The sequence below is a fragment of the Trachinotus anak genome, unplaced genomic scaffold (assembly GCF_046630095.1).
Source record: "Trachinotus anak isolate AG129_WGS33_773 ecotype Australia unplaced genomic scaffold, CSIRO_AGI_Tana_v1 ptg000016l, whole genome shotgun sequence".
Lineage (NCBI taxonomy): Eukaryota > Metazoa > Chordata > Actinopteri > Carangiformes > Carangidae > Trachinotus > Trachinotus anak.
In genome coordinates, this window is record NW_027273867.1 from 23,672,087 (window position 1) to 23,696,638 (window position 24,552).

Genomic DNA, 24,552 nt, shown 5'->3' on the forward strand with positions numbered 1-24,552 from the left:
TTGATGAGCTGAAGTACAGCACGCGAGGTATTCTTCTTTTTACTGACTGCAGCGATGTGTCATAGAGCTGCTGCAGCTGTGACTGCTGCTGGCCGGTCCAGTTCATTGATGAGTCAGTTTCAAGTTGGTTCATCTGAACCAAACCTTGAGTTTTTGAGTTTACTCACGTTTTTTTTTTCAGATTGACTCAACTTGCGTCTCACATCAGAAGATAAGAGAGCACAAGCAAACCTCTGAGCCAAAAACCAATATTGGATTATTGCGATCTACAGGTCCTCAGGCGGCACTGCATTAAAAACAGACACAGTTCAACAGTGGAAATCATTGCATGGGCTCAGGAACACTTCCGAAAACCATTCTCTGTGAACACAGTTCGTTGCCTCATCCACAAATGCAGGTTGAAACTCTACCACGCAAAGAAGAAACCAATCTAAACATGGTCCAGAAGCATCGCTGACTTCTCTGGGCTGAGCTCATTTAAGGTGGTCTGAGGTGAAATGGAATCTGTCCTGTGGTCTGACCAATCAAAATTTCAAATTCTTTTTGGAAATCATGGATACTGTGTCCTCCAGGCTAAAGAGGAGAGGGACCATCCAGCTTGTCATCAGTGCACAGTTCAAAGCCAGCATCCATGATGGTGTGGGGGGGCATTAGGGCCCATTTGGGCAGCTTGCACATCTGGGAAGGTTCCATTAATGCTGAATGATATATTCACGTTTTGGAGCAACTTATGCTGCTTTTTCAGAGAAGGCCTTGCATGTTTCAGCAAGACAACGCCGAACCACATTCTGAGCGTATTACAACAGCATGGCTCTGTAGTAGTGGAGTCCGGACCTGTCACCCACTGAAAACATTCGGTGCATCATGAAATGAAAAATACGACAAAGGATACCCTGAACTGCTACGTCACATGAGAATGGGACAACATTTCACTTTCAAAAGTCCAGCAACTGATCTCAGCTCCCAAACGTTCAAAGATTGCTGTTGATAGAAGAGCTGATGAACACAGTGGTAAATGTGACCCTGTCCCAACTTTTCTGAAACACTACTCTTTGTGTCAAAACCCAGTCACACCTTAAAAAATGCCTTGTGGTTCAACTAAAATGAGGAAATTCACCTTACTTCAAAAGCAGCTGATGGCTTGGAGTGAAGGTATGAAAGAAATGAAATAATACTTGTCAGTGATGTGGTGGAAAAAAAATTTCAATCAATTAAAATGGCTTTGCATGCAAACACAAGCATGTGCTTGCTCACACGGCATCAGGTCGATGAGATGGACGACGCGTCTCCACTTCCTCCCACTCTGCAGAAATGAATTGGAGCCCGACTCAGCGCAGTATTGATCAGGGGGTGGAGCCTGCTCCTACACTCAATCAATCACACCTGTCAGCCATGATGTTACACTCTTGTTTTATGGCAATAAATAAATAAGTAAAAATGAACACTCGTACAGACATCAGCGTGATAAATACCTACCTGCCCGGCAGAAACCATTTTTTGCAAAAGTTCATTTAATGTGTACTTTGATGTTTTTAGTTTGCCCCCATGTCCCATCCACTAATGTGGAGGGAGCAGACCTGTACAGGAGCCAGACACCAGGAGGGATCAGATGATTTGGCCTCACTTTTAAGAAGCGATCATGTCGTCCATCTTTAAGCCTATAAACAGTTACTGCATCAGGTTTTCAGTCACAATGTTAATATGTTGATGTTTAGCAGATCAAGGTTGTTATAAAACTAACAAAATGACTCAAACTAGAAAGGATTTTTTTTTTCGTCGACTGAAATAAAAATGAAAACAAGACTTTATAAAAGAATAACTGAAACTGTATTGTGTTTACAGAACTAACTAAAATAAACTCAATTGACAGAGAAAATGTTTTCGTTTTCATCTTTGTCCATTAAATTACATAAGCCTGGTATTTGGAGCTGGAGCAGACAGAGCGGCGTCTGACAGCTCTGTGTCAAACAATGTAATGTCCAAACATTCAGCGTGTTGATGAGCTGAAGTACAGCACGCGAGGTATTCTTCTTTTTACTGACTGCAGCGATGTGTCATAGAGCTGCTGCAGCTGTGACTGCTGCTGGCCGGTCCAGTTCATTGATGAGTCAGTTTTATGGCAGCCAGCCATAAGTTAAAATGGTTTGATGTTTTATTTTTATTACACAGTACTTGCTCTTACCTTTTGCCCCCCAGATAGCAAAATTAAACCTCTGGCCCGACATTTGCCTGGATCCTTGGCCCGAGTCTGGCCCGTATACTTCTACATCTGGGCAGATCCCAGCTGTTATCCTCAGGTATTGTCTGACAGCTGCAAGATTTTTTATGTGCACCAGAATTGGTCCAGATGTGGAGGCAACAGCTGACAGTTATTCTGTATATGAGCCAGATTCGGGCCATGAGGCATACACTTAAGAAGCATGTGGCTCAAGTCTGGGCTGGATTTACTCTGCCACCTCTTTGAGAAGCAGATTAGCAAAGTGCTAAGTGACATCAACCTCAGTAAAACCTGCTAAGTTCTGTGTGTGTCCTCCATTATGGAAAAGCCACACATGCTGTCTACTTCTACATGTGTAGGTGAGGATGTGACCACACCTGTGTGTACATGATGAGCTGCGATGACAGCTCATACATAATCTGTGACTTGTGTAATGAAACATACACATGAGATATGAATGTACACAAACATTACATGAGAAGCCACATTGTCTTTACAGTTCAATTTGTAAAATGTGCTTTTCTGTTAGAGGTCAGAACCTTTTTATTGTTCTTCGCCCATTTTGTGTTGAAGTATCTGTTTTGTTTTGTTTGTTTGTCTGTTGTTTTTTTTTCTTTTTTGCATGCTTATTTTTATTCATCTGACTACGTGGTAACTTTGGACCAGAGTTTAAAAATCAACAAAAAATGAACATACAAACATCTAAAGGTGCAGGCTGTAAAGGCTGTAAAGGCTGTAAAGATGCACTGAAAACCATGAAACACGACAAGCTTTAAATGTGTTTGAATCAAAGTGGTAACTCAGTTGCAGTGAGCGCCAAAAGTTGGCATTACAGGGTGGCTACAATAATAAACTGTCATGTGACTTTAGAAAAGAAAAGAAAGCTTTAAGCATGTGACTAGATTATAATAATGCCTGCAGTATGCTGCTGAACCACAATTATGCCACAGGTGACTGTCAATCCACCTGTTTTCCCTGGAAACTAATTGCATTGGCTCGTGTTTTCTTTATGTTACTTATCCAAAAGAGACAACGCCTACACGCCTTATACGTAATTAAGTTTTTTATTTCTTGCACGTGATGTCCTCTTGACAGCCGCGGAAAAATAAAATCACTGAAAGAGGGTTTCACTGACATTGTCAGCTGTAACCTGCCTGACTTACAGTAAATGTCGCCGTCTGCTTCTCCACCTTTTTCACACCGGTGGTTCCCAACCGTTTTGTCTGACCAGTTCACTTCAACTCAGTAAATGTTTGTTCTTTTTGTTAAGCTACATATTTTCACCGTTTATGCATTTATTTTAGCTCCAATGTATTTTACTTTTTGACTTTTCAAAATCGTTTGACGTCCCCAGGCTGCTAAAAATTGGTCATGAAACTGTCTGAAAAGGAAACAACATAAAAACCTGGGTGGGTGCTATGGTGTCCTCCATTTAAAAGGGTCAGCCTAATATTTTAACAACAGCCCTCAGGCAACTTCATGCCTCTGAAAATCTTTATTCTTTTTTTTTTTTTAGATGTATTTTCATATTTGTCTATTCATATTTCAACGAAAACCAGGACTCATTCACATCATGTCAGCACATGGGTGTGACACTTATCTACATGATATATGTCAGGAGAAATATTGTCATGCTCCTGCACTGTTTGTACAAACCACCTGTCTCCAAGGAATCTCTGTAAAAAGAAAAAACACTGATTGATTGACCTCTGGCTCCCTCTTGTGGTCGGGCCTGTTAACAGGAATTCAATCATATATCATCACAGTACAATGACATGTTACATGATCAAGTATGTGTCTTTAAATCCATAATATGATAAAAAGTCATAATCACTTTGAAGATAATCAATCTTTATTAGGAATGTTCATCACAGCTGTCAGTATTTTTATTTTACCATCCATCTGGCAGGAAAAAAAATGGTGTAGGAGGAACGTTAAAGGTCCCACATTGTGTTGGTGTCTCCTCCCTCCGGCTTCTCTCTGGAGCTCTAGTAACAACAGGTTGGATGGAAACTGGGTGTTTTCTAACTAATCAAATAAAAACATAGCAGATCTCAGGTAAATGCTAAGAGGAATCAAATTCTGCCAGCTTGGATGCTGGGTCCAGGTGGGCCGGGCTGGGGGCGTGGCTGAGGGTCGTTGTGACATCACAAAGTTATAGCCCCTAGACCTGCTTTACAATCAAAAAAGACTTTCTACATTAGGGACCTTTAAGATTTCGTTTCATAAAACAAGAGCGTAAACATGAGGCCACGTTGAGCATCTGTAGAAGCCACAACATTTACTTTTATTTTGTGGAATGTAAAAATATTAACATTCAGTATCTTCAAACCAAACAGACATGACACACATATAACTGAGCAGGTCGCTGCCGTGAGAACAACTGAGACAGACCATCGCGTTCTCTGCTGCTTCACTGACCCAGCTCTGAAATGCAGATTGAAGGACCAGCCACTTGCCTGATTACGGCTGAGAAAATGATATACTTGAAGCCACGTTTGGAAGGAAGCGTCTGTCAGTCTGAGCTGCAGTCGAACTGCAGGTGATCTGTGCGGCGAAAGTAGCGAGTGAATTTTTTGGGACTGGTGGACAGAAAGATTTCACCTCCCGTCCTGACGGAGGACCTCGGTGAACGACACAGCAGTCCTCAAAAAACGCCTCCATCAGTTTCTTTCTCTCCAGCTCTCAAGTCTCCTCTGCTCCACTGAGCCAACACTCTCAAAAACAAATAGTGACACGAACCAGGGATGTGACCGTGGACTGCTAAAACACACAAGACAACAAAAATCATCCATTCGCCGTAAGTGGGTGGTGTTCGTCCCAAAATATAACACAATAAAAACCAAGAAAACACACCCCCTGACAAAAATAATCCACTTGAACTCTACTGAAAACCGCCTTTTTTGACCTTTTCCCTCTCTGTCTCTGTCTCCTCTGCTGCGTCTCACTCGTACTCGGCGATCAGCACCATCATGCCGACTCCGAACAGCAGGGCCAGAATCTCCATCAGGGACTGGCCGAAACTGGAGCGGCCCGCCAGCAGCTCTGGGAGCACGGTCACCGTGGCGATGTAAACAAACCCTCCGGCCGTGAAGGGCAGGATCCAGGCAGTCGCCGCGGCGCCCACGCCTTCTGCCAACAGGGAGCAAGCTGTGCCAGCCAGAGCTCCCAAGGCCGTCAGCAGCTGTAGACACATGGCCTGATGGGAGAGAGGGAGATTATTATAATGTCAATACCTTCTCCATATATTAAAATTGTAAACAATGTCTCCATAGCCCCTTTTCCACTGGCCTGTCTGTCTGTCAGAGCATTAACACTATAAACAGAGCTGTCCAGCACGGTGCTGTTAAACCAGAAACACAGCAGCTGCACTGCGCTCGGGGATGAAAGAGTGAACTGCAGCCCAGAAATAAGTTTCAAAAACACACAATCACTGATCGAACGCTCCTACGCATCAACCCGGGGATGAGTGTGCACAGCAGCTGGCAGCTCACTCTGGGTCTGTGTGTGTGTGTGTGTGTGTGTGTGTGTGTGGTGTCTGTAACTGCATGTGATGACACTGCTCCCTGCAGTTGTGTGTGTCTTCTCAGAAAGACAAACTCAACTGGCGGTGTAAAGGAAGTCAATCGCCTTTTTTTGCGAGTTTGCATTTGTTTAAAAAAAAAAAAAAAAAAAAAAAAAAAAAAACCTGCACTGGGGTTTGTCTGCACTGAATTCATAACATTTACCTTGTTTCATCCTTAATCTTTTCCAATACAATTGTGTATTATTATTTACAGACTAATGAAATTAAAATGTTAATAATTCCACACAACACAAATTTTGTTAAAATGCCGCCACAATCCTAGAATTTGCTCCCAGTTCGTTCTGGATGTTGTGACAAACTGTCAATTTCCATGTAGGTGTCAGCATCACTCAGTCTTTTACAGGTCCTGTTGATTGTGCTGTGAATATCCCTCACTCTTATATTTGACTCTTATAAACGGTGGCTTGTGTACGCAGCTACCTTCCTCTTGGTGCAGCCTGACTGGACGAGGATGGCAAAGTCTCCGATCTCGTGCGGGACCTCGTGCAGCAGGATGGTGAGGGTGGTGACGGCCCCCACCGCTGGACTGACCAGGAATGAAGCTCCGATTGCCAGGCCGTCAGTAAAGTTATGTGTGAAGTCTGCTGCCAGGTTGAGGTAACCCGACACCTTGATGTCTGTATTAGTGGAGAGAACAGAGAACGAGGGAGTTTAGGAGCCTTAAGGTGGGAGTTCCCTCATTCCAACAGCACGTAGTGGTGCATTCATACCAGCAGAGGGCAGAGTTCTTCTACTTTGTTTCCTGTCAGAGATAAGGATGAAAATCAAGGTATCGTTCACCTGAGCTCTTTTTCTCCTCTTTCTTTGGCACCTTCTTGTCTTTGCTTCCTTTCTCCTCTTTCTCCTTGTTTTCCTTTTCTTCCTCTCCATCACTGTCCTTTTCCTTGGCAGCAGCTGAAAATGTTCATGCAGAATAAAGTTCAAATTAGCCACAGTCCCCAGATGAGCTACTGAGAACACATATTTATTTTATTTAAAAAAATAACATCATTCAAAAGAGCATCTGTAAAAAACTGCAATCTACAATGAGAATATTTCTGTTCATGTATTTATAGAGAAAACTGTTTTTTTCTGCAGATGAGTTTCCGGTGTCATACCATGTGAGTGGCTGTGGGAATGTCCGTGGGCGTGGCCTCCTTTTAGAAGACGAACAAACTTCTCCACAACCAGGAAGGCGATGATCCCGCCGAGGACCCACATACCCACTGACATCATGTGACCGTGGGCAGCTCCTGTGCAGGTAGAGGATGAGGAACACTGGTTGGAACTGAGATACATGAACAGTTTGATCCTCCCACAGCTCAAAGGTTTTCACACACACACACACACACACACACACACACACACACACACACACACACACACACACACACACGTGTTACCACAGTAAAGGTTTTGCTTTTGTAAATTTCTGTGGTTGATTTTTGCACTTCGTCTGTGAATCACCAGAGTAACAATAATAAACTTTATTTAAATAGCAGCTTTCATATGAGAACTGCAGCACAAAGTGCTTTCCATCATAGAAATTACATGCATCAAATGTATCACATGAAAAATACATAAAAGGAACATAAACAGATGTAGATAAAATAAATGCATAAATGAAATAAGTTTAGAATGGATTATACAGAAAGCATAAAAATCAGTTATGTATATAACAGCATTTAAAAGAAGTGCTGAGCAGTGTTCAAGTGTGAAAGTACGAGCTGGCTACATGTAAACTACGAGAAAAGGTAGTTACTGCGCACCGTGGGAGTGGCCATGGTCATGTGACTCTTCACTTGCATGCGAGTGTCCGTGGTCTTCCTCTTCGTGATGAGAGTGGGGCTCTGAGGAGAGAAACGAATCAAGAGAAACTGAAGATGCTGCGGCCGTGTCTGTGTTTTGATCGAGTCGGTAGGTGACTGAACATATTCTCGGTTTGTTTGTGTTTTTATTCATGTGGAGGAATCACTGAGGTTTTCATTTGTACATTATAATAAACAAGGGAAACAGGGAACAGTCCTAAAACCTGCAGCTGCTCTGAGTAACTTGGTGGCAGCTGTGAACATCAAAGGGACTTTGTTACCCATGTGTCAAGAAATGTGAAATGATGAAAACTTTTTTGTTTTTAAAAAAGCTTAAAAAAAAATGTTTTGCCTCTACATCTTATATAAGAAAGAAATAAAACACCTCACATCTACTCAGACATCCAGCCAAAAAGAGAACAAAATGACTTCTGTGGAGGAGCTACGCACCCAGAGCGTGTGGTATGAGGTGGAGGAAGGCGTCACCCAGCAGTCCACCGGAGGCAAAGCTGAGCAGCACCTTGAGCAGGTTCTGGTGCTGGTCGCTGTTGGACTGGACTGGGATCAGGAACAGGATGAGGAACGGAGCTGCGCTGATCAGCAGGGTCGCTCCGACAGCCTGAAGACAGGGAAGTTCACTTTTCATTAGCGTGAAACTGCAAGATCAGTTAGGATGCAACATGAGGTGTCTGCGTAGATACACACATCAACAGGGGAGGGTTATATGCAGTTGAAAAGAAAAAGCTACAGTGAGGCTGTTAAAATGGGGGAAAGTCTCTTTTGTGTTTGGGACAACTGAAAAAAAATGAGGCTAAAACGCTTCTGGCCCGTACAGCGTCTCCACACGTTGTCAAACAGAACAACACACTAACATCTGGACACCAACTGCAGTTCCAGATGTGTTTGTTGTGTAACGCTAAAAAGCTGAAGGGGAAAGTTACAGGCTGAGCAAACATGTCTGCTAGTCCGTGTGTGGCCGCTGCAGCAGTCAGAGCTGAAGGCAACGACTCTTTCTGGTGCCAAGGTGACATTTTTCTCATGAGAACAGGCCAGAGTCCATTCTGTCCCCTGATCTGCTGATTTACCACAGTGTGCCTCTGGTAATGGAGCTGAATCAACAACTGAGATGAGTTCAATTATTCTCAGTTGCACTGTATGTGTTCAGGTGGACAAAACAGCACCTAAAGCAGAGAACACAAACTACAGCTTCTAAATGTAAACTTCAATACATGACATTACCTGCTGAGGTACCAAGGACTAATAAAACATTAAAGGAATAGTTTAAACATTTTGGGGGAAAAAACGTTTGTCAACAGTGAAATGAAAAGATTAATACTCAATATAATACTTACATCTGCCCAGGGAAACTGGAGCCAGGAGATGGTTATCTTAGCTTAGCATAAAGACTGGAAATGGGGGGAAACAACTAGCCTGGATGTGTCAGCACAAATCAAGCAAATCAAGCCATGTTCTAATTTATTTATTCCATCAAGTGGGGGTGGAGCCGGGTGGGTATGTGCCAGACTGTTTCTCAGCCAGCCGCAGCGAGGGCTACAGATATGAGAGTGGTTGCGAAAGAAAGTAAATCAGTGTTTTTCCCAAAATGTCAAACTTTCCCTTTAAACTGTTGATTTGTTTTTGGGCTGACTTTCTAAACATAAAAGGACTTTCTGTTAAAGTGGTTCTTCTCTAGCACCACTGATCAGAGGATAGAACACTGTGTCTCCTTCCTGTGTAAATATTGTGAACATTTCAAACTGGTGACACATTAATACCAATTATAACCCATGACCACACCTGCGTCCAGAGCTCCACCATGTCTCTCTTCTCTCCCTCGGCCTCCCTCTTCACTCGCTCCCCTCCGTGCGTGTGCCCGTGCCCCCTCTCCTCCTTGTGCACTCGAACGACTTCCTCGTGATGAGCGTGCCCGTGTCCGTGATCATGAGCGTGCCCGTGTCCGTGATCATGACCGTGCCCGTGATCATGAGCGTGCCCGTGTCCGTGATCATGACCGTGCCCGTGTCCATGATCATGAGCGTGCCCGTGATCATGAGCATGCCCGTGTCCGTGATCATGAGCGTGCCCGTGTCCGTGATCATGAGCGTGCCCGTGTCCATGCTGCTCCTCTTCGGGCGTGGGGACGTTGGCCTCGGCGCTCCACTTGCTCGCCCCATGGAACATCTTCACCTGAGAGCCGTGATCATGGTGATCATCTTCTCCGTGGGAGTGGCCATGGTGATGGTGGCCGTGGTGATGGTGGCCGTGGTCACCATGTGAGTGGCTGTGAGCGAAGGCTGAATGGGAGGCTAACAGCAGCGCTGCCAGTGTCAGTGCCAGCAGACGTACGCAGCCCATATTATCCCCTTTGACAGAGAGGAGAGAAAAGCGAAGAATAAATAGTTAAACTCTGTGTGCGCATTTGTCTTTCAAGTCACTTTTGCGAGAGAACAGAATTATTATTTATGTTCTGTCTTTCTATGTCGTAAACATTTTGGTCCTGCAAACAAACCTCCACCTTCATTTTCTTGGTGGGTTTAAAAACTGAATGTGCACTGATGTTAGAATAAAAGCAACAATCATTTTGTCCCAACCCAACTTTATCTTGTGCCCATATATGCACACGTCTGGCACCATCTAGTTCATGGCACAAGCTGACCGTTTTTAGATGTTTTGCATTTACAGTTGCTGCATATCAATCAGCACAGCAAGTGACTCTCACTTGTGAAGTGCTAGTAGGTAGAAATTGCTTTAGGAAAGAGCTTAAAATTAGCTTTGCCTCCATATGCTTTCTTGTCACAGGGACAAACAGATCCAGAAAACAGAAGTGAATGCAAAACAACCGACTGCAGCATTTACCTCCTTCCTGATCAGTGCAGTTTTTGAATGATTACTTTGAGAAATGCTACTCTCCTTTTGTTTCATTTGGCAAACAGAGGTCGCTGCCAGAGAGGACCTTGTATAAAAAGCTTGCTCCAGTGTTTCTGGTATGAGCAAATAAACTGTTTTGGAGGTTTGTTATGTTATGCTCACACTAAAAGGTTGAGGAGGTATTCAATCCACCCAGTGTGCAGTCAGATGTGCTTCCAGATCACCCCCACATCTGGTGTAAGTGCTGGAGCAACAGTGCATCTCCAGTGAGGCTGGGGGATGTGCTCTCCACACTTCATCAGATCAGCCACTTTGCATCACAGCAGACAGGTATTCAAATTACACTGGGATTTGGCTCCTGGACTTTTTCCAATAAGATATAACTACAAGACATGATGGCTGTGCAGCACTGTTAGCATCTCGGTGTGCTCAATTAAAGTTGTGCTATTCAGTGGCTGATATAATGCTGCTTTAATACTTTGTGGAGCATTTCATACATTAGAAACAATACATGACGCCTGCTGATCTGTGCACACAGTATTCACGTTATAACTGTAACGATCCTTGTTGGCTAACTCAACGATTAGCCATCTGACTTTCATTTAGCTTCGTCTTGTGATTGTTTGTTTGCTTGCGGCTTCACACATCCGACGTGGATGCAAAGCGGATAACCTCTCATCGAAAGTGTCGACTTTAATCCCACAGTAAACGGGACAAGCCGGTCGTCAAACATGGACCACCGATCACTGCTCCCACAAGTTGTGAGGGGAGCCTGCTAGGTGGCTAGCTAGCTAGCTATTAACCAGCTTGCTAACATGTTGCTGCAGCAGGAGCAGCATCACTAAATCCAATATACAATGAAAAAACACACAATGAGCTCTTACCGGATTGTGTCAGATATCAGTGCCGGTTGGGCCGCTGGATAACCCTCTGTCCTGCCTACGATACGTCCGGTAAAGTGCTAATAACCTGACTACGCTGCTGCTGCTGGTAGCGGTGTATAAGACGTGGCATTTACTCAACGCGACTCATCGAAATATCGCGAGAACACGTCTCATTACAAATTTGCCCTCCTTTCGCGCTCCCTAGTCGTCTTTATTTAGATTCAAATATATATATATACATGTGTTGGGTTTTTTCTGAGACTATTTACAATGTTAGGTAAACATATTTTACTACATGTTTAAAACCTGCCCATTCATAAATGATGCAGGAGTCAATGGAAATCTCGCGATGTTAGTGCGGTATTTTGAATAGTGGCTCCAGTGCATCCTGGAGGAGAACAGGATGCGGCTCCGTTTCCACGGTTCAGTCTGTTGCCACAAATTCCTGCGATCATATATGAACAACCTTTGTGAGCATCCTGGTTGAAATTATGAGGGGGGGGGGGGGGGGGGGGGTTCAGCCTCAACAACAGCTTCACAGCAAATTCTGTATAAACATAATCAGTAGATTTGTAGAAACATCCCAATAAATGCCATAATCTGGACTGACCTATGTTATATGTATTTTTTTCTAGATCCCCCTGATCCCCCTGCCCCTCTATAGAACTACTGCTCATTCCCGCCCATATTTTTTACATTGTCTATATTTTTTGCACTACATTCCCCATGTCTTTATCATTATTGCAAATATCCCACATCTTTGTTGTATACTTTTTATCTTAATTTTATTTTAATCTTATTTAAATTTTTAACTTGTAAATTCTACTCTTATTTTACCCAAAGTCTATTTATGTTACTGTTTGCACCAACCACCAGCACAAATTCCTTGTATGTGGAAACATACCTGGTAATAAAACTGATTCTGATTCTGATTCTGATATCCCTCAACTATGAGTATTAGTTGGTGATAAAGCCAAATGTCTTTTATTTATTTTTATGTTTTTAATATTATTCTCTATTTATTTATTCTTTTATTTTACAGAGCACATGTGCAGGGGGATATTGAGAGGTCCAATTTATCTGAAACTTTACAGCATTAAATTCATATTAGATATAATAATACTTGTTATTATCAGTAGTAGCAGAACATTTCCTTTGGACCACATGCGGCTTCCCTCACGCCCTGGTCCACCCTGACTCAGGACACGCCCCACATCAGCTGACTCCACCTCTTGAAGTGCAGTTCTGCGTGTCAGCCCAGGATGAGGGGATTGTTTGTGGTGCTCCTGATGTGTCATGTCGCGTGTCCAGGTGAGAGCTGGTTGTAACTCTCACCTCTGTTGTGTCCTGTTACTGCTGCTGCTGCAGAGGCTGTTTGATTTGGTCGCTTATCCTGTGCAGGCTTATACTTTGTTGCTGGGCATTTCAGTTTCACTTTCGTTTCTTTTTATCACACAGAAGTTGAATTAGTGTCATTGCATGTATCGATTTGAAACTGATATCATTAAAGAGTGTAATTATTATTACTTTTATTATATACACAAGTCAGTGCGTTATAAAATGACATATATTTATGTTAATTTGGGCATTTCCAACACACTACAAGGCATGATTTCAAATACAGTGCAGTTAAAACAAAAATAACAGTCATGAGAACAAATCCATAACATACTCTTTTGTGGCCCGTTGTGATTTAACAGATCTTAAAATGAACTTTTTACTGCCAACCAACTAATCATTGACCCTGAAAGAAATTATAAAATGCTTGTATATAAAACAAAAGCTTTTTCTCCCACAGTGAAACACTCCCTGAAGTATCTCCTTACTGCAACTTCTGGAATACCAAACTTTCCAGAGTTTGTGGGTGCTGCAATTGTCAATGAAGTTCAGGTGGGTTACTGTGACAGCAACATCAAGACAGCAGAACCAAAACAAGACTGGATGAAAAAATTAATAAAGCTCGACCCACAGCACCTGGAGTGGTATGCTCTGAAGTGTCTTGGAAATCAGCAAGTCTTCAGAGCCAACATTGTTGGCTTGAAGCAACGGCTAAACCAAACTGAAGGTACAGTGTTTTTGTGTTTATGTGCAAGATGAGGAAGGATGCTTCGCTGCATCTCCATCTTTAACCCGGCCTCCTGGAGCAAACGGCTCCTATGGGTGCAATAGTCCAGAAAACACTTCCCAGCTTCACCACAGGTTGTCTCCCTTTCAATGTGCGAACACTCTCTACTCCCAGAGCCTGAGAAGGGCAGTTGTCTATTGGTCCAGACATTCATCTTTTGTTGGATGTGGGTTCAAGCAGCTCTGCTTTGCACGTCACAGCTTCACATCCCAGCACCTTTCTACCTCTCAGGACAGAGAGAGGGCCCCCCCAAGGTGGTCAACTCAGCCGTGGTCTGCCTCTACCAGTCCAGACCTATTTACATCCAACCTGTGTTCAGTTTCCCCCCCGTGACACCTGTTAAGGAGAGTAATGTGGTCTCAGACTGAGCCAGCGACAGCAGCAGCGTTGTGATATCTGTGGATCAGTGCGTCTCTGTGGTAAAGATGTGATAACAGACGACTGTACTGAGATGCCACTTCTGTTGCACTCTCTCTCTCTCTCTCTCTCTCTCTGTCTCAGGTGTCCACATTTTACAGAGGATGAATGGCTGTGAATGGGACGATGAGACTGGGGAGGTTGTTGGTTTTAATCAGTACGGTTACGATGGAGAAGATTTCATATCGCTGGACCTGAAGACACTGACATGGGTCGCTCCAAAACCACAGGCCGTCATCACCAAACTGAGATGGGATGCTGAGAAAGCGAGATTAGAATACAATAAAAACTACTACATCCACAAATGTCCTGATTGGCTGAAGAAGTATGTGAACTATGGGCGGAGCTTTCTTTTGAGAACAGGTAGAATCACATGACCTGATGTTTGTCCTTTAATGCACAGTTACATTCCACTAAAGATGCAACAATACATAGACACATACTACACCTTTAACTATCATGCATGTCAGTATAAACTCATCTGTTTCTCTCTCTCTCTCTCTCTCTCTCTCTCTCTCTCTCCAGACCTTCCCTCAGTGTCTCTCCTCCAGAAGTCTCCCTCCTCTCCAGTCAGCTGCCACGCTACAGGTTTCTACCCTGACAGAGCTCTGATGCTCTGGAGGAAAGATGGAGAGGATCTTCATGAGGACGTGGACCAAGGAGAGATCCTCCCCAACCATGATGGAAGCTTCCAGATGAGAGTTGATCTGAAACTTTCATCAGTCAAACCTGAAGACTGGGGGAGGTACGACTGTGTGTTTCAGCTCTCTGGTGTGAAGGAGGAGATCATCACCAAACTGGACAAAGCAGTGATCAGGACCAACTGGGGTAAGATTGAGATCAGGAATGATGGAGATTGACTTTTTTTTTCCTCCTTCCTTCCTTACTTAATGTTAGTGAACAGTCAGACCATAAACCAAGAAAGGAATCATTAGAAATTGGAGTGTATAGTGTCACCATGTGGCCACTATGTTTTTTTGAGCTTAGCCTTTGCCTCATCCTGTATCTCTGGCCCAGATAGCAATATGAAACCCCATATACACCCGGGTTCCTCAGCCCGAGTCTGGCCCATATACTTCCACTCCTGGGTAGATAACAGCTGTTATCCTCTGGTGTTGACAGCTGGGAGATTTTCTGTGTGTGCACCAGAATTATGCTGTGTATATGGGGCAGACTTGGGCTGTGGAACCAGGGCCTGTACTGGGCCAGAAGAAACACAAGCATGAGGCCGGTATAGGCCGGATGCGTCAGACGATCAGGACCACCTCCGGGAACTGAGTTTGGACTTTTTGACTGCAGCTGTATTTACAACTGTTTCGGTCCAGGTGGCGCTACAACAAAGGAGCAAAGAAGAAGAGTGTGGAGCAGCTGTCCCCTCCATGTGGCTATTTATAAATCACTCAAATTTTTCATTTTAAATCCTGAATTCTGAATTTCTTTTCGTATTTTAGTGACATCCGTCTGATCAGTGACTGGCAGCACTTTTAACTCTGCCTGGACGTTAATAAAAGTTGAAATCAGTGAAGAGGACAGTAAAACAGAAGCTTTACCACTGGAAACTCTTTCAGAACCACACCACACGGCTTGTTAAGTTACAACCATGTGAATGAAGTGTGAATGTGTTTTGGTTCCAGCTCCTCCCTCAGAGTTTCCTGCTGCTCCTGTCATTGGAGGTGTCGTAGCACTGCTGCTCCTGACACTCTGCATCTCCAGACTCTTCCTCTGCAGAAGGAACAATAATGGTGAGGAGCAAAGTGATGAAGTCAGAATGAATACCTGGGACAGTCTTGTCCTGCATATACCGCATTGTACTTCCAGTAATTAATTTAATTAACAAGTGATAATAAAACACAAAGTGCATTTTATTATTTTTGCCTTTTCATGAATTGTGACATGTTAATCAGTTTGTAACATTGTTATTTTTCATCTGTATTTCAGTGCTATAGCTGGATATCAGTAAGTATTCTGCCTTTCTTTCCTTATAGTGTAGACAAGCAATTAATTCACTGTGACAGGCAAGATTTTATTTTTACGATTTTTCCACGGTTTGTCTTGACAGGAGAACAGAGGGTTAGAAGAAGGTGCTGAATTAATTGCCTCTGATGACTGTAGGAGGAGGTAAAACTAATCACCACTGGGCATTAGTGGGATTCTGACCCACACCTGTGACAGCTCTAGGATCAGCGCTACGGACAGTGATCATTGGATTCTGCCATTTTTAAATAACTCAGCTGTCTCCAAGCAGAAAGAACTGCGACACTTTATCATAATTATTACTGTGAGAAGTGAGGAAAAGAGTTTTGTTCTGGCTGGAAATCCACCTCCAGCATTTTAACATTTTCCATGTTCAAGCAGCTTTGTTCTCTTATAACCGAGGCAGCTGCAGTGTCCAGTGAGACAGAGAAAGGCTGTGTTGAAACTAGAATATGCAGTGAGGCTGGATGATGAAGGATGAAAGAGCAACATGTACAGGATGTGAAACAGCTTAGGTGCGTTTTTAAAAAAAACAACATTATTCAATTGTGTATATTATATTTATTATATGTATGTATGTACTTGACGCTTTTAACACAACGGAAAAATAAAGTACCTTTGACCTTTGACTTTAAAATTTCACAAAATTTCCTGCCATATGTGACATTTTTCATTATATTGAATTTTTTTTCTCCACACAGTCACTTTTCCACTGTTTTTTATTGTCAGCATTGTTGATATCTGAGACACAAAATACAATAGTATTATTATATTATATAATATATATTAGATCTAACCCACCCCACCACCCCCTACAATAACATCATACATAGCCATATTTGGGCTGGACTGCATCTAGATATTGCATTTTTGATAAGCCTAGTTTTAATTTCATCATATGGATGATGTTACTCTCTGTAATTCAAAGGAAGTGAATGTGACTTTTATCATTTTATTGTAAGAGCTGAAATTAATGCAGCTTAATGAGTTTGATTTAACAGTCCAGTGTTTGTCAATTTGCATGTTTGTCTCTTTGTTCACACATTAACAGTTAAACATGAAGTACTGCACAGATATTAAGTTTATATATAAGTTTATTATATTTACACTGAACTGTTGATAAGATGCTTTTGACTTGAAGGTAAATGTAGGAGTAAGATCTGACCGTTGATGCTAGGTTGTTTTCTTGATGAGAGACATAAAGTGTAAATGTTATTTTCGTCAACACACAATCATCACCACAACTAAATCAGACTCTGCTAAGCAAAGCAACTAAGAAAATATGTAATTGAGCATTAAGTCATATTTTTTCAGGTTCTGAGGAGCCAGTCAAGATCTTTTATAAATATGAATAAATATAGGATAAATATATTCTTCTCTCTGTCACACAATGTAAAATTATTTATACAATATATTTATGCTAACTTATTTTGTATTTTATGCCTTGTTGGATACTGTCTCCTGCTACTATATATTTGATTTATGTTTTGTTTTGTCCTTAAGGGCCTTGAAGGGCACCTCCAAAAAAAAAAGTATTATTATTATTATTAAAATGAATAACTAGATAAATACATTTCCCTGTGCCAAATAAAATACTAATTGTGAAGAAAATAGTAACTGGATAACCAGACGTAACCTCTCTCTAAGCCTTTAGCCCTGCAGCACGGCTCGTTCCTCCAGTGGGCAGGAAGCTTTGTGTTGGTGATGAGCTGTCTTATCTCCTGTCTTATCTTCAGTCTGTGACCTGTTAAAATATGGTCTCTAGTCACACTTCATGAACCTTATTCCAAGCAAGCAGCCTACAGTATTTTTAAAGTGTCATTTTATTGCAAATCTCCAATAAAATTCATATGTCCTGATGTCGGTGAACAGAAAGTGCTGTCAGCTTGAATGAGTCAGATCAGGTATCAGCTGCAAGAACAAACTGTCCTGACGATGTAAATTTAAGACTTTCTTCTATTTCCAGATGCATAAATGCACAAGAAATGTAGGGCTTGTGATTACTTAGAAATTACAACATGTCAGGGAAACGCGCCCACTTCACAAAACGGACTTTAACTTCCTTTTAGCCATCAGAGCTCTCACGCTCTCAACTGACTTTTTTCAGCTCATTCAAAGCTGAACCTCACTGAAGCCTGACTCTGGTTTCAACAGAATCATTGGTTTCGTTGGTCCACACCACACATTGTGATATGATTTCCCAGTCTTCCTGGTTATCTAGTGAACAGACGTGTAGATGTATTTGTTTGGCGTTTAACCAACCCACCAATCCTCTGGACTTTGGCACAAGAGATTTAACATTTTCTATTCCTGAATTCTGTCATATTCACTGCTGATGTGTCACCAGACTTCATGGTTTCCTGAGAACTGTCTTCCTGTAGAAGGTATCTGTTGACGCATCAGCACTTAGGATCAGGGTGGGAGGGTGTTACTTAAACTTCTTTCCACCAGACCTCTTGAGATGGTTCTTTCAGCTGCTTGGGCTTTCTTGGGCTCGTGACTTCTGAGTCAGTCAAAGCTAAACTCAAGTCTAGATCAGCTTCTAAAGACATGATGGGAATTTTATTTGTGTTGCTCCTCTTCTGTCCTGTTGCAGCCCCAGGTAAGATCACTTTTTATTTCAAATTTTCACTGTAACAGCAGCTTGATTTAGCACATGCTCTATTTTCAGGGTCGATACAACTTGGATCCCAACTTTTGAATTTAAGTGTTTATACAGAATGCCAATTTTGATGTAGGACAAAATAAACTAAACTCAGTGGTTAATTTGTGTTAAATCTGTGTTATAAAACTTCCACTATGATTTTATGTGAAACAGTGCGGTTCTCTCTACAGGCCAGAAATAGCTAATAGAAGCTGAACAGCAAAATGTGAATAAAGTTTGTGCTGCACAACAGAATTTCTTCAACTGGCCAATTGAAAATAATAAAAAGACAATGTTTCCTCTGAAAGTTGTATTGTTATAATCCAGTTTTTCCGAAAATGTTTTAAAGTTCAGTTAAATACATTAAGAAAGTGATTCCTTTAAGTACCATAAAGTGACATTTTGAGGTAAAGTTATTGCAAAATAAAGGCAGATGTTTAAAACAAAACCAGGTTTAGCAGAGTTTTTTTTACTCAAAAATAAAAGGATTATTTAACTTATTGTAACAAAGAAAAATAAATTGTTGCAGGAATATCTATAGCACACTGTGTTTATTTAATTATTTAACTTATTGCACTGGGGGCATCAGTGCATTATCAGCAGTTTATTTGACTTTATCTCCATTTTTCATTCTTGACTTTCCATGACATGAAGCACATTGAATTCTCATTTCCTGTAAACTGTGGTGAACAAGGTTTGAGTTCAGCCAAGCATAAAAAAAACCCTAGACAGAAATTTAAAAATAATCTTTTATCTTTTTGATCAGCCTCACCCAACAGGCTATAATCTCACACAAAGTGTCAGGTGTTGTTGAGTTTAGAACCCAAACGCAGTCAAACTGGGGAGAAGGTGGAAAAAAGGTATTTTAATGACAAAAAAGTAAACTTACAAAAACTGGTGAAAATGCACAGAACTCAAAATCCAACCAGGAGAAAAAAAACAGGAGGGCAGGAAAACAACTGAGAGACAGAGGAAAACAGGAGCAAGTGACACAGGAGAAACACACTGACCAAGACCAAGTGACAGACAGAGACTGAAACACACAAGGAGGACAGTTTGAACACAGGTGTAACACGTTAGGGCGGGGCAGACAATTAACAAGGAAGGAAACAGGAACAGGACAAAACTTGAGCCAAACAAGAGACGTAGTCTAAACATAAAGCGTCCTACAGGGTAGCCCATGACACAAAGACTGCAAAACTCAACCTCAACCTGTTTCTGCTGCAGTAACTCACAGCCTGAAGGTTTTCTTCACCGGACTGTCTGGAGATCAAACCTGGCCCGAGTTTGTTGGTGTTCTGATGATTGACGACGTTGAGGTGATGTACTGTGACAGCACCATCAGAAGAGCTGAGCTCAAACAGGACTGGATGAGGTTCCTGCTGATGAGTGATCCCATGAGCTGGTACACTGAGGAGTGTCTTGATGGTCACAGCTCCTTCAACACCACCATCAAAACTCTGATGCAGAGCTTCAGCCAAACTGGAGGTATATTTGTGTTTCACTTTTTCCTGCTGAAAAAAAAAATCCATTTCATTATACAGCAAACAGGTGTAGACACCTGTCATGAAGATTCACACACACACAGACACACACACACACACACACTTTAGAAACATCCCAACTGTAACTCATTAACAGTCAGTTTGTGAATAAACCCAAGGCTGCCAACATTTATATCATAGCTCAATGATGCTGCAGCGAGGCTGAGCCAGACACGTACACTCACAGCATACACATACCTGTACACACCTGCATAGACATATACAAATACAAACACGGCCTTCAATAGAATACAATATGAAGACGCTGGCTAAGTATTGATTATAAAGTCATACAGTATATATCTACATGTATGTAACAACATATTATGTAAAACCCCATTCAGTAGTTAGTTGACAGCCGTCTCTGTCTCCGTCTCTCAGGCGTCCACGTTTACCAGAGGATGTTTGGCTGTGAATGGGATGATGAGACTGGAGAGGTTCGGGGTTTTGATCAGTTTGGTTATGATGGAGAAGACTTCATAATATTTGATGTAAGAACAGGGACATGGATCGCTCCAGTACCACAGGCTGTCATGACTAAACAGAAGTGGGAGAATGACAGAGCTGGATTAAATCAGACTAAGAACTACCTCCTCCAGCTCTGTCCTGAGAGGCTGAAGAAGCACGTGAACTTTGGGAGGAGCTCTCTGATGAGAACAGGTAGAATCACATGATCTGATGGAGTTTTACAGCAATATGTTTGTTCAAATGTAAGTTAACAGTACAGCGAATATGAAGTAAAATACAGACTCTCTCTCTCTCTCTCTCTCTCTCTCTCTCCAGAGCTTCCCTCAGTGTCTCTCCTCCAGAAGTCTCCCTCCTCTCCAGTCAGCTGCCACGCTACAGGTTTCTACCCTGACAGAGCTCTGATGCTCTGGAGGAAAGATGGAGAGGATCTTCATGAGGACGTGGACCAAGGAGAGATCCTCCCCAACCATGATGGAAGCTTCCAGATGAGAGTTGATCTGGACCTTTCATCAGTCAAACCTGAAGACTGGGGGAGGTACGACTGTGTGTTTCTGCTCTCTGGTTTGAGGGAGGACATCATCATGAAACTGGACAAAGCAGTGATCCGGACCAACTCAACCAACTCAGGTAAAGCTGGAATCAGGTATAATAGAGGCTTGAAACACGTGGAGTTTATCTTTTGATTTCCTGCAGGTGCATTTAGTTTCTGTTGTGCTGATGTGACCCCTCGTCTGTTGTGGGTTTGTTTTTAATGTGAATTTCTTTGGTTTAGGTTTGTTCTACATCTTGACATTTATTCCCACAGAATTCATTGCCTCTGATATCAGGATGGTAAACCAGCAGAAACACAACAGTACTAAAACACCAAACTTCACCAGTCTAATAATAATAATAATAATAATAATAATAATAATAATAATAATATACTATGTGTATAAATGAGTATGATAGACTCAAGAAATGTTATGGAGACACTTATTTATTATTATTTATTTGATGGATTTGCTCCTGAATTTGTATTCATTTAATTAGCTATTTATTTATATTTTTATCTATTTATGGATTTATTTGTACAGAAAATTGGATTAAAAAAACAACAACAACAAAAGGATGAGTAAGCCCTTCAAAGACATGCACCTTCTTACAAATGCCACAGCAACTTGACATGATTTTATTATGACTTCTTCAGCCATAGCAATTATTTTATTTATCTTAGGATTATACTATTTAGTTTAGGATATATTGCTTATTTTAGTGATTATAACTATTTATTATTTTAGGTTATTATATTTTAGGATGCTTCTATATGGAGTGCGCTGCCGAACTTAGTTTTGTTGTATTGTTTTATCAGTGCAATGACAATAGAGTATCTATATATCTGTCTGTTTCTGAATACACGCAGACAGTAGTTTTATTAGGTTGTGACATTTCTGCAACACAAAGGGCAGGTTCAGAAAAAACTCAAAATTTAAATGTGAATAACAATGTGAGAACAAAGTGTAACTGTTGTCAGTGGCTGTTTTAGCTTGTATGGGGGTAGGCTTTATACTGTAGGCTACGCATATACAAATGAAATAGAGAATTAAACTACTAAGTTGCACAAATCCCACACTCCCGAAAACCTGATTATTACATTATTGCACACTTCAAACAGGGCACACGCATTTTTAATCATCTAAGGGCAATTACATGGTTAATGCTGATCCTTTACAGAGCTAGAAGTGAGGAAGTCTGTGGTCAAACTACCCCCCTCCCCCTCCCCCTCCTCCACCACTTCTGAGAATGAGACAACTCTGCAGCAGAAGCCCACAGAGAACAGTGAGACCGCCTGCTCCGACCTACGAGGTGACGTGATCATTGACGTGATGTGGAAATAGAAAAACAATCGATCAAATGCAACTTTTTTTTTTGGCGCCCTCACTTGATTGTTGACTGTTGTGTTGTGTCACTTCATGCAGCTCACTTCCACACTGCTCTCATCAGAGGAGTTGGGTCCCTGTTCCTGCTGTCAGTCTGCATCACTGGAATAATTCTTTACTGGAGAAGATCACGGTGAGGAGCTGGTGTTTTCACTCCGCTCTGTGAATACAGGCCTGCAGCGGTGTTGGTTTGGCTTTAACTTTGGTGAGGACATTTCTACAAAGCAACCATTGTGCAGTTGTGTATGTGTCTCTAAGTCTGTCTCTCTTCCATAAACACACACACACACACACACACACAAACCTTCATTCTGCAAAATATTTAACAGATAATTACTTAATATAAATCTGAGACAAAATTTATTAAAAATGTTTAAAAATGTATATATTATAGAGTTTCATAATAATTGCATTATAACGTCCTGCCCTGCAGCTCACCTGTCTGTGTGTCTGTGCTCATCAATGGCTGCAGACAGGATTTTACTGATTAGTGATGCATGGTTTAAAAAATAAATCAAGAACCCCATTTCCATCCATGGTTACGTTTTATCGTAAAGCTAGAGGTCATTTGAGGCAGCACCAGTCTGCACCAAAACAGCTTTTTATCTTCAGGTACAACATAATTTCAGCGATAATGAGGTCAGTAAATTACTTTTACAGTCTGTTCCTTTGTCTTGACAGGAAAGGATGAAGAAGAGGATGCTGAACTTCCTCAACAGACGAGATGCTTCGATCGCTTCATTCGCTCATTCAAACAGCTCACATGCACTGATGTCCACTGACCATCATGATTAACTGATAATTTATTACACAGATATATATCCTTCATCTTACTCCACTGTCAGGTCAAAGATTTGATGATTAAATTTAAACTGATATTTTGGTTTATGATGACACTTGAAACAAATGAAATTCAGCTACAGCAGCTTTGCTTGCACTTTGTATGTACTGCTAATTAGCATGCTAACTCATTGAAGTAAGATGGTGAACATGTTAAAACATTATACCCGTTAAACATTAGCATGTCAGCAATGAATTGTTTTACCATACACAGTAAATGCATAACTAGTCGTATTTAACACACATTGTGAATATTGTGCTCATAAAAAAAGGGAGTGTGTTTCAGTAACACTCCACTAGAGGGTAGCAACATCTGTAAACTCTGATTCTGAAGTGAATCAACAGACACGTTGAACATCAGCCAGATGTTGTGATAGTGATCTTGATGCATGAGAGGAGCTGATTGTGAGCATGATGTTGGTTTTCCAAACCTCCTGACTGACTGGGGAATTTTCTTCTCTTAATAAACAATGAAAAAAATGTGTGTTTAGTTCCTGGTTTGATCTGTGTCACCAACAAAGCTTCACTTTAAAAAATCTCTGAAGTCTCTTTAAATACTTGAGTTTTAAACAGTCTGCTCCTAATGACAGTGCTGATAAAATAGTAATTTAAGTAATTTTATGTTTATGCTGCTTTTGGTTTCTCTCCTTAAGCGTCACTGAACTTATTATTTATGTTCTGACTTGTGCATTAGAGGCTGAGTGAGTTTATCTCAGGAGCAGTGAGCAGATGTGTAGAGGAGGAGCTGATCTTCGTCCTGGCTGCATCGCACTCAGCTGGAAAAAGGCTCCAGTGAACATCAGTGTGTGATGAAGAACCAGAGCTGACTCCACCCTGACATCAACAGCTGCTCGACTTCCTGTCCATGAGCATCACAAACAGGAGGAGTGACGAAGCTTCATCTTCAGAGTTCAGTCCTCGCACTCGAGCATTCTTGACTCTGAGCCGGTTGATGTGAATTAAAACTAGAAACTGGTCAAGCAGCGTTTTTTTTTCCAAGGAAAACAGTGAGACTGAGATGAAGATAAAACCCAGACAAGTACAGAAAACTAAAACATCTTGTAGGTGTTACCTTGACTATCGAACGTCTTCATCTGTGCAGTTCTCAGAGTAGAAGGAAAAAATTACTGAATTATAAATGAGCCAGACCTTAATAATCCACAGCCCTAGGTTCATAGAGAGAATATTAATAAGTCATCTCTGTCAAGAAAACCACAGCTGCTGTGCTGAGGACATTATAAACTTTATAAATAAAGTTATTATTATTATTATTATTAT

General features: G+C 41.6%; 3 protein-coding genes across 8 annotated transcripts; 2 read left to right on the forward strand and 1 right to left on the reverse strand.

The window, feature by feature from the left end:
- Positions 1-4,484: 4,484 nt before the first annotated feature.
- On the reverse strand, positions 4,485-11,503 carry slc39a7 (solute carrier family 39 member 7). Its single transcript, XM_071500428.1, has 8 exons — positions 11,344-11,503; positions 9,389-9,954; positions 8,042-8,210; positions 7,553-7,633; positions 6,902-7,036; positions 6,585-6,698; positions 6,225-6,421; positions 4,485-5,417 (listed from the first exon to the last, which is right to left on the reverse strand). The coding sequence occupies exons 2-8, from the start codon at positions 9,944-9,946 to the stop codon at positions 5,163-5,165; spliced, it is 1,509 nt and encodes a 502-aa protein (XP_071356529.1). The 5' UTR covers positions 9,947-9,954; positions 11,344-11,503; the 3' UTR covers positions 4,485-5,162.
- Positions 11,504-12,390: 887 nt separating this feature from the next.
- Positions 12,391-23,752, forward strand: LOC139634146 (major histocompatibility complex class I-related gene protein-like). Of its 6 annotated transcripts, XM_071500434.1 has the most exons (8): positions 12,392-12,654; positions 13,142-13,233; positions 13,315-13,408; positions 13,970-14,248; positions 20,831-21,142; positions 22,229-22,360; positions 22,474-22,567; positions 23,116-23,752. In XM_071500434.1, the coding sequence occupies exons 1-8, from the start codon at positions 12,606-12,608 to the stop codon at positions 23,123-23,125; spliced, it is 1,062 nt and encodes a 353-aa protein (XP_071356535.1). In that variant the 5' UTR covers positions 12,392-12,605; the 3' UTR covers positions 23,126-23,752. The 6 variants fall into 6 exon arrangements, 4 of the variants coding, with proteins under 4 accessions (XP_071356534.1, XP_071356535.1, XP_071356537.1 ...); XR_011693907.1 differs by having other exon boundaries at positions 12,391-12,654; positions 13,142-13,408; positions 22,474-22,639; XM_071500433.1 differs by having other exon boundaries at positions 12,391-12,654; positions 13,142-13,408.
- Positions 18,410-20,721, forward strand: LOC139634197 (major histocompatibility complex class I-related gene protein-like). The gene is made up of 3 exons (XM_071500512.1): positions 18,410-18,461; positions 19,695-19,991; positions 20,429-20,721. The coding sequence occupies exons 1-3, from the start codon at positions 18,410-18,412 to the stop codon at positions 20,719-20,721; spliced, it is 642 nt and encodes a 213-aa protein (XP_071356613.1).
- Positions 23,753-24,552: the final 800 nt, after the last annotated feature.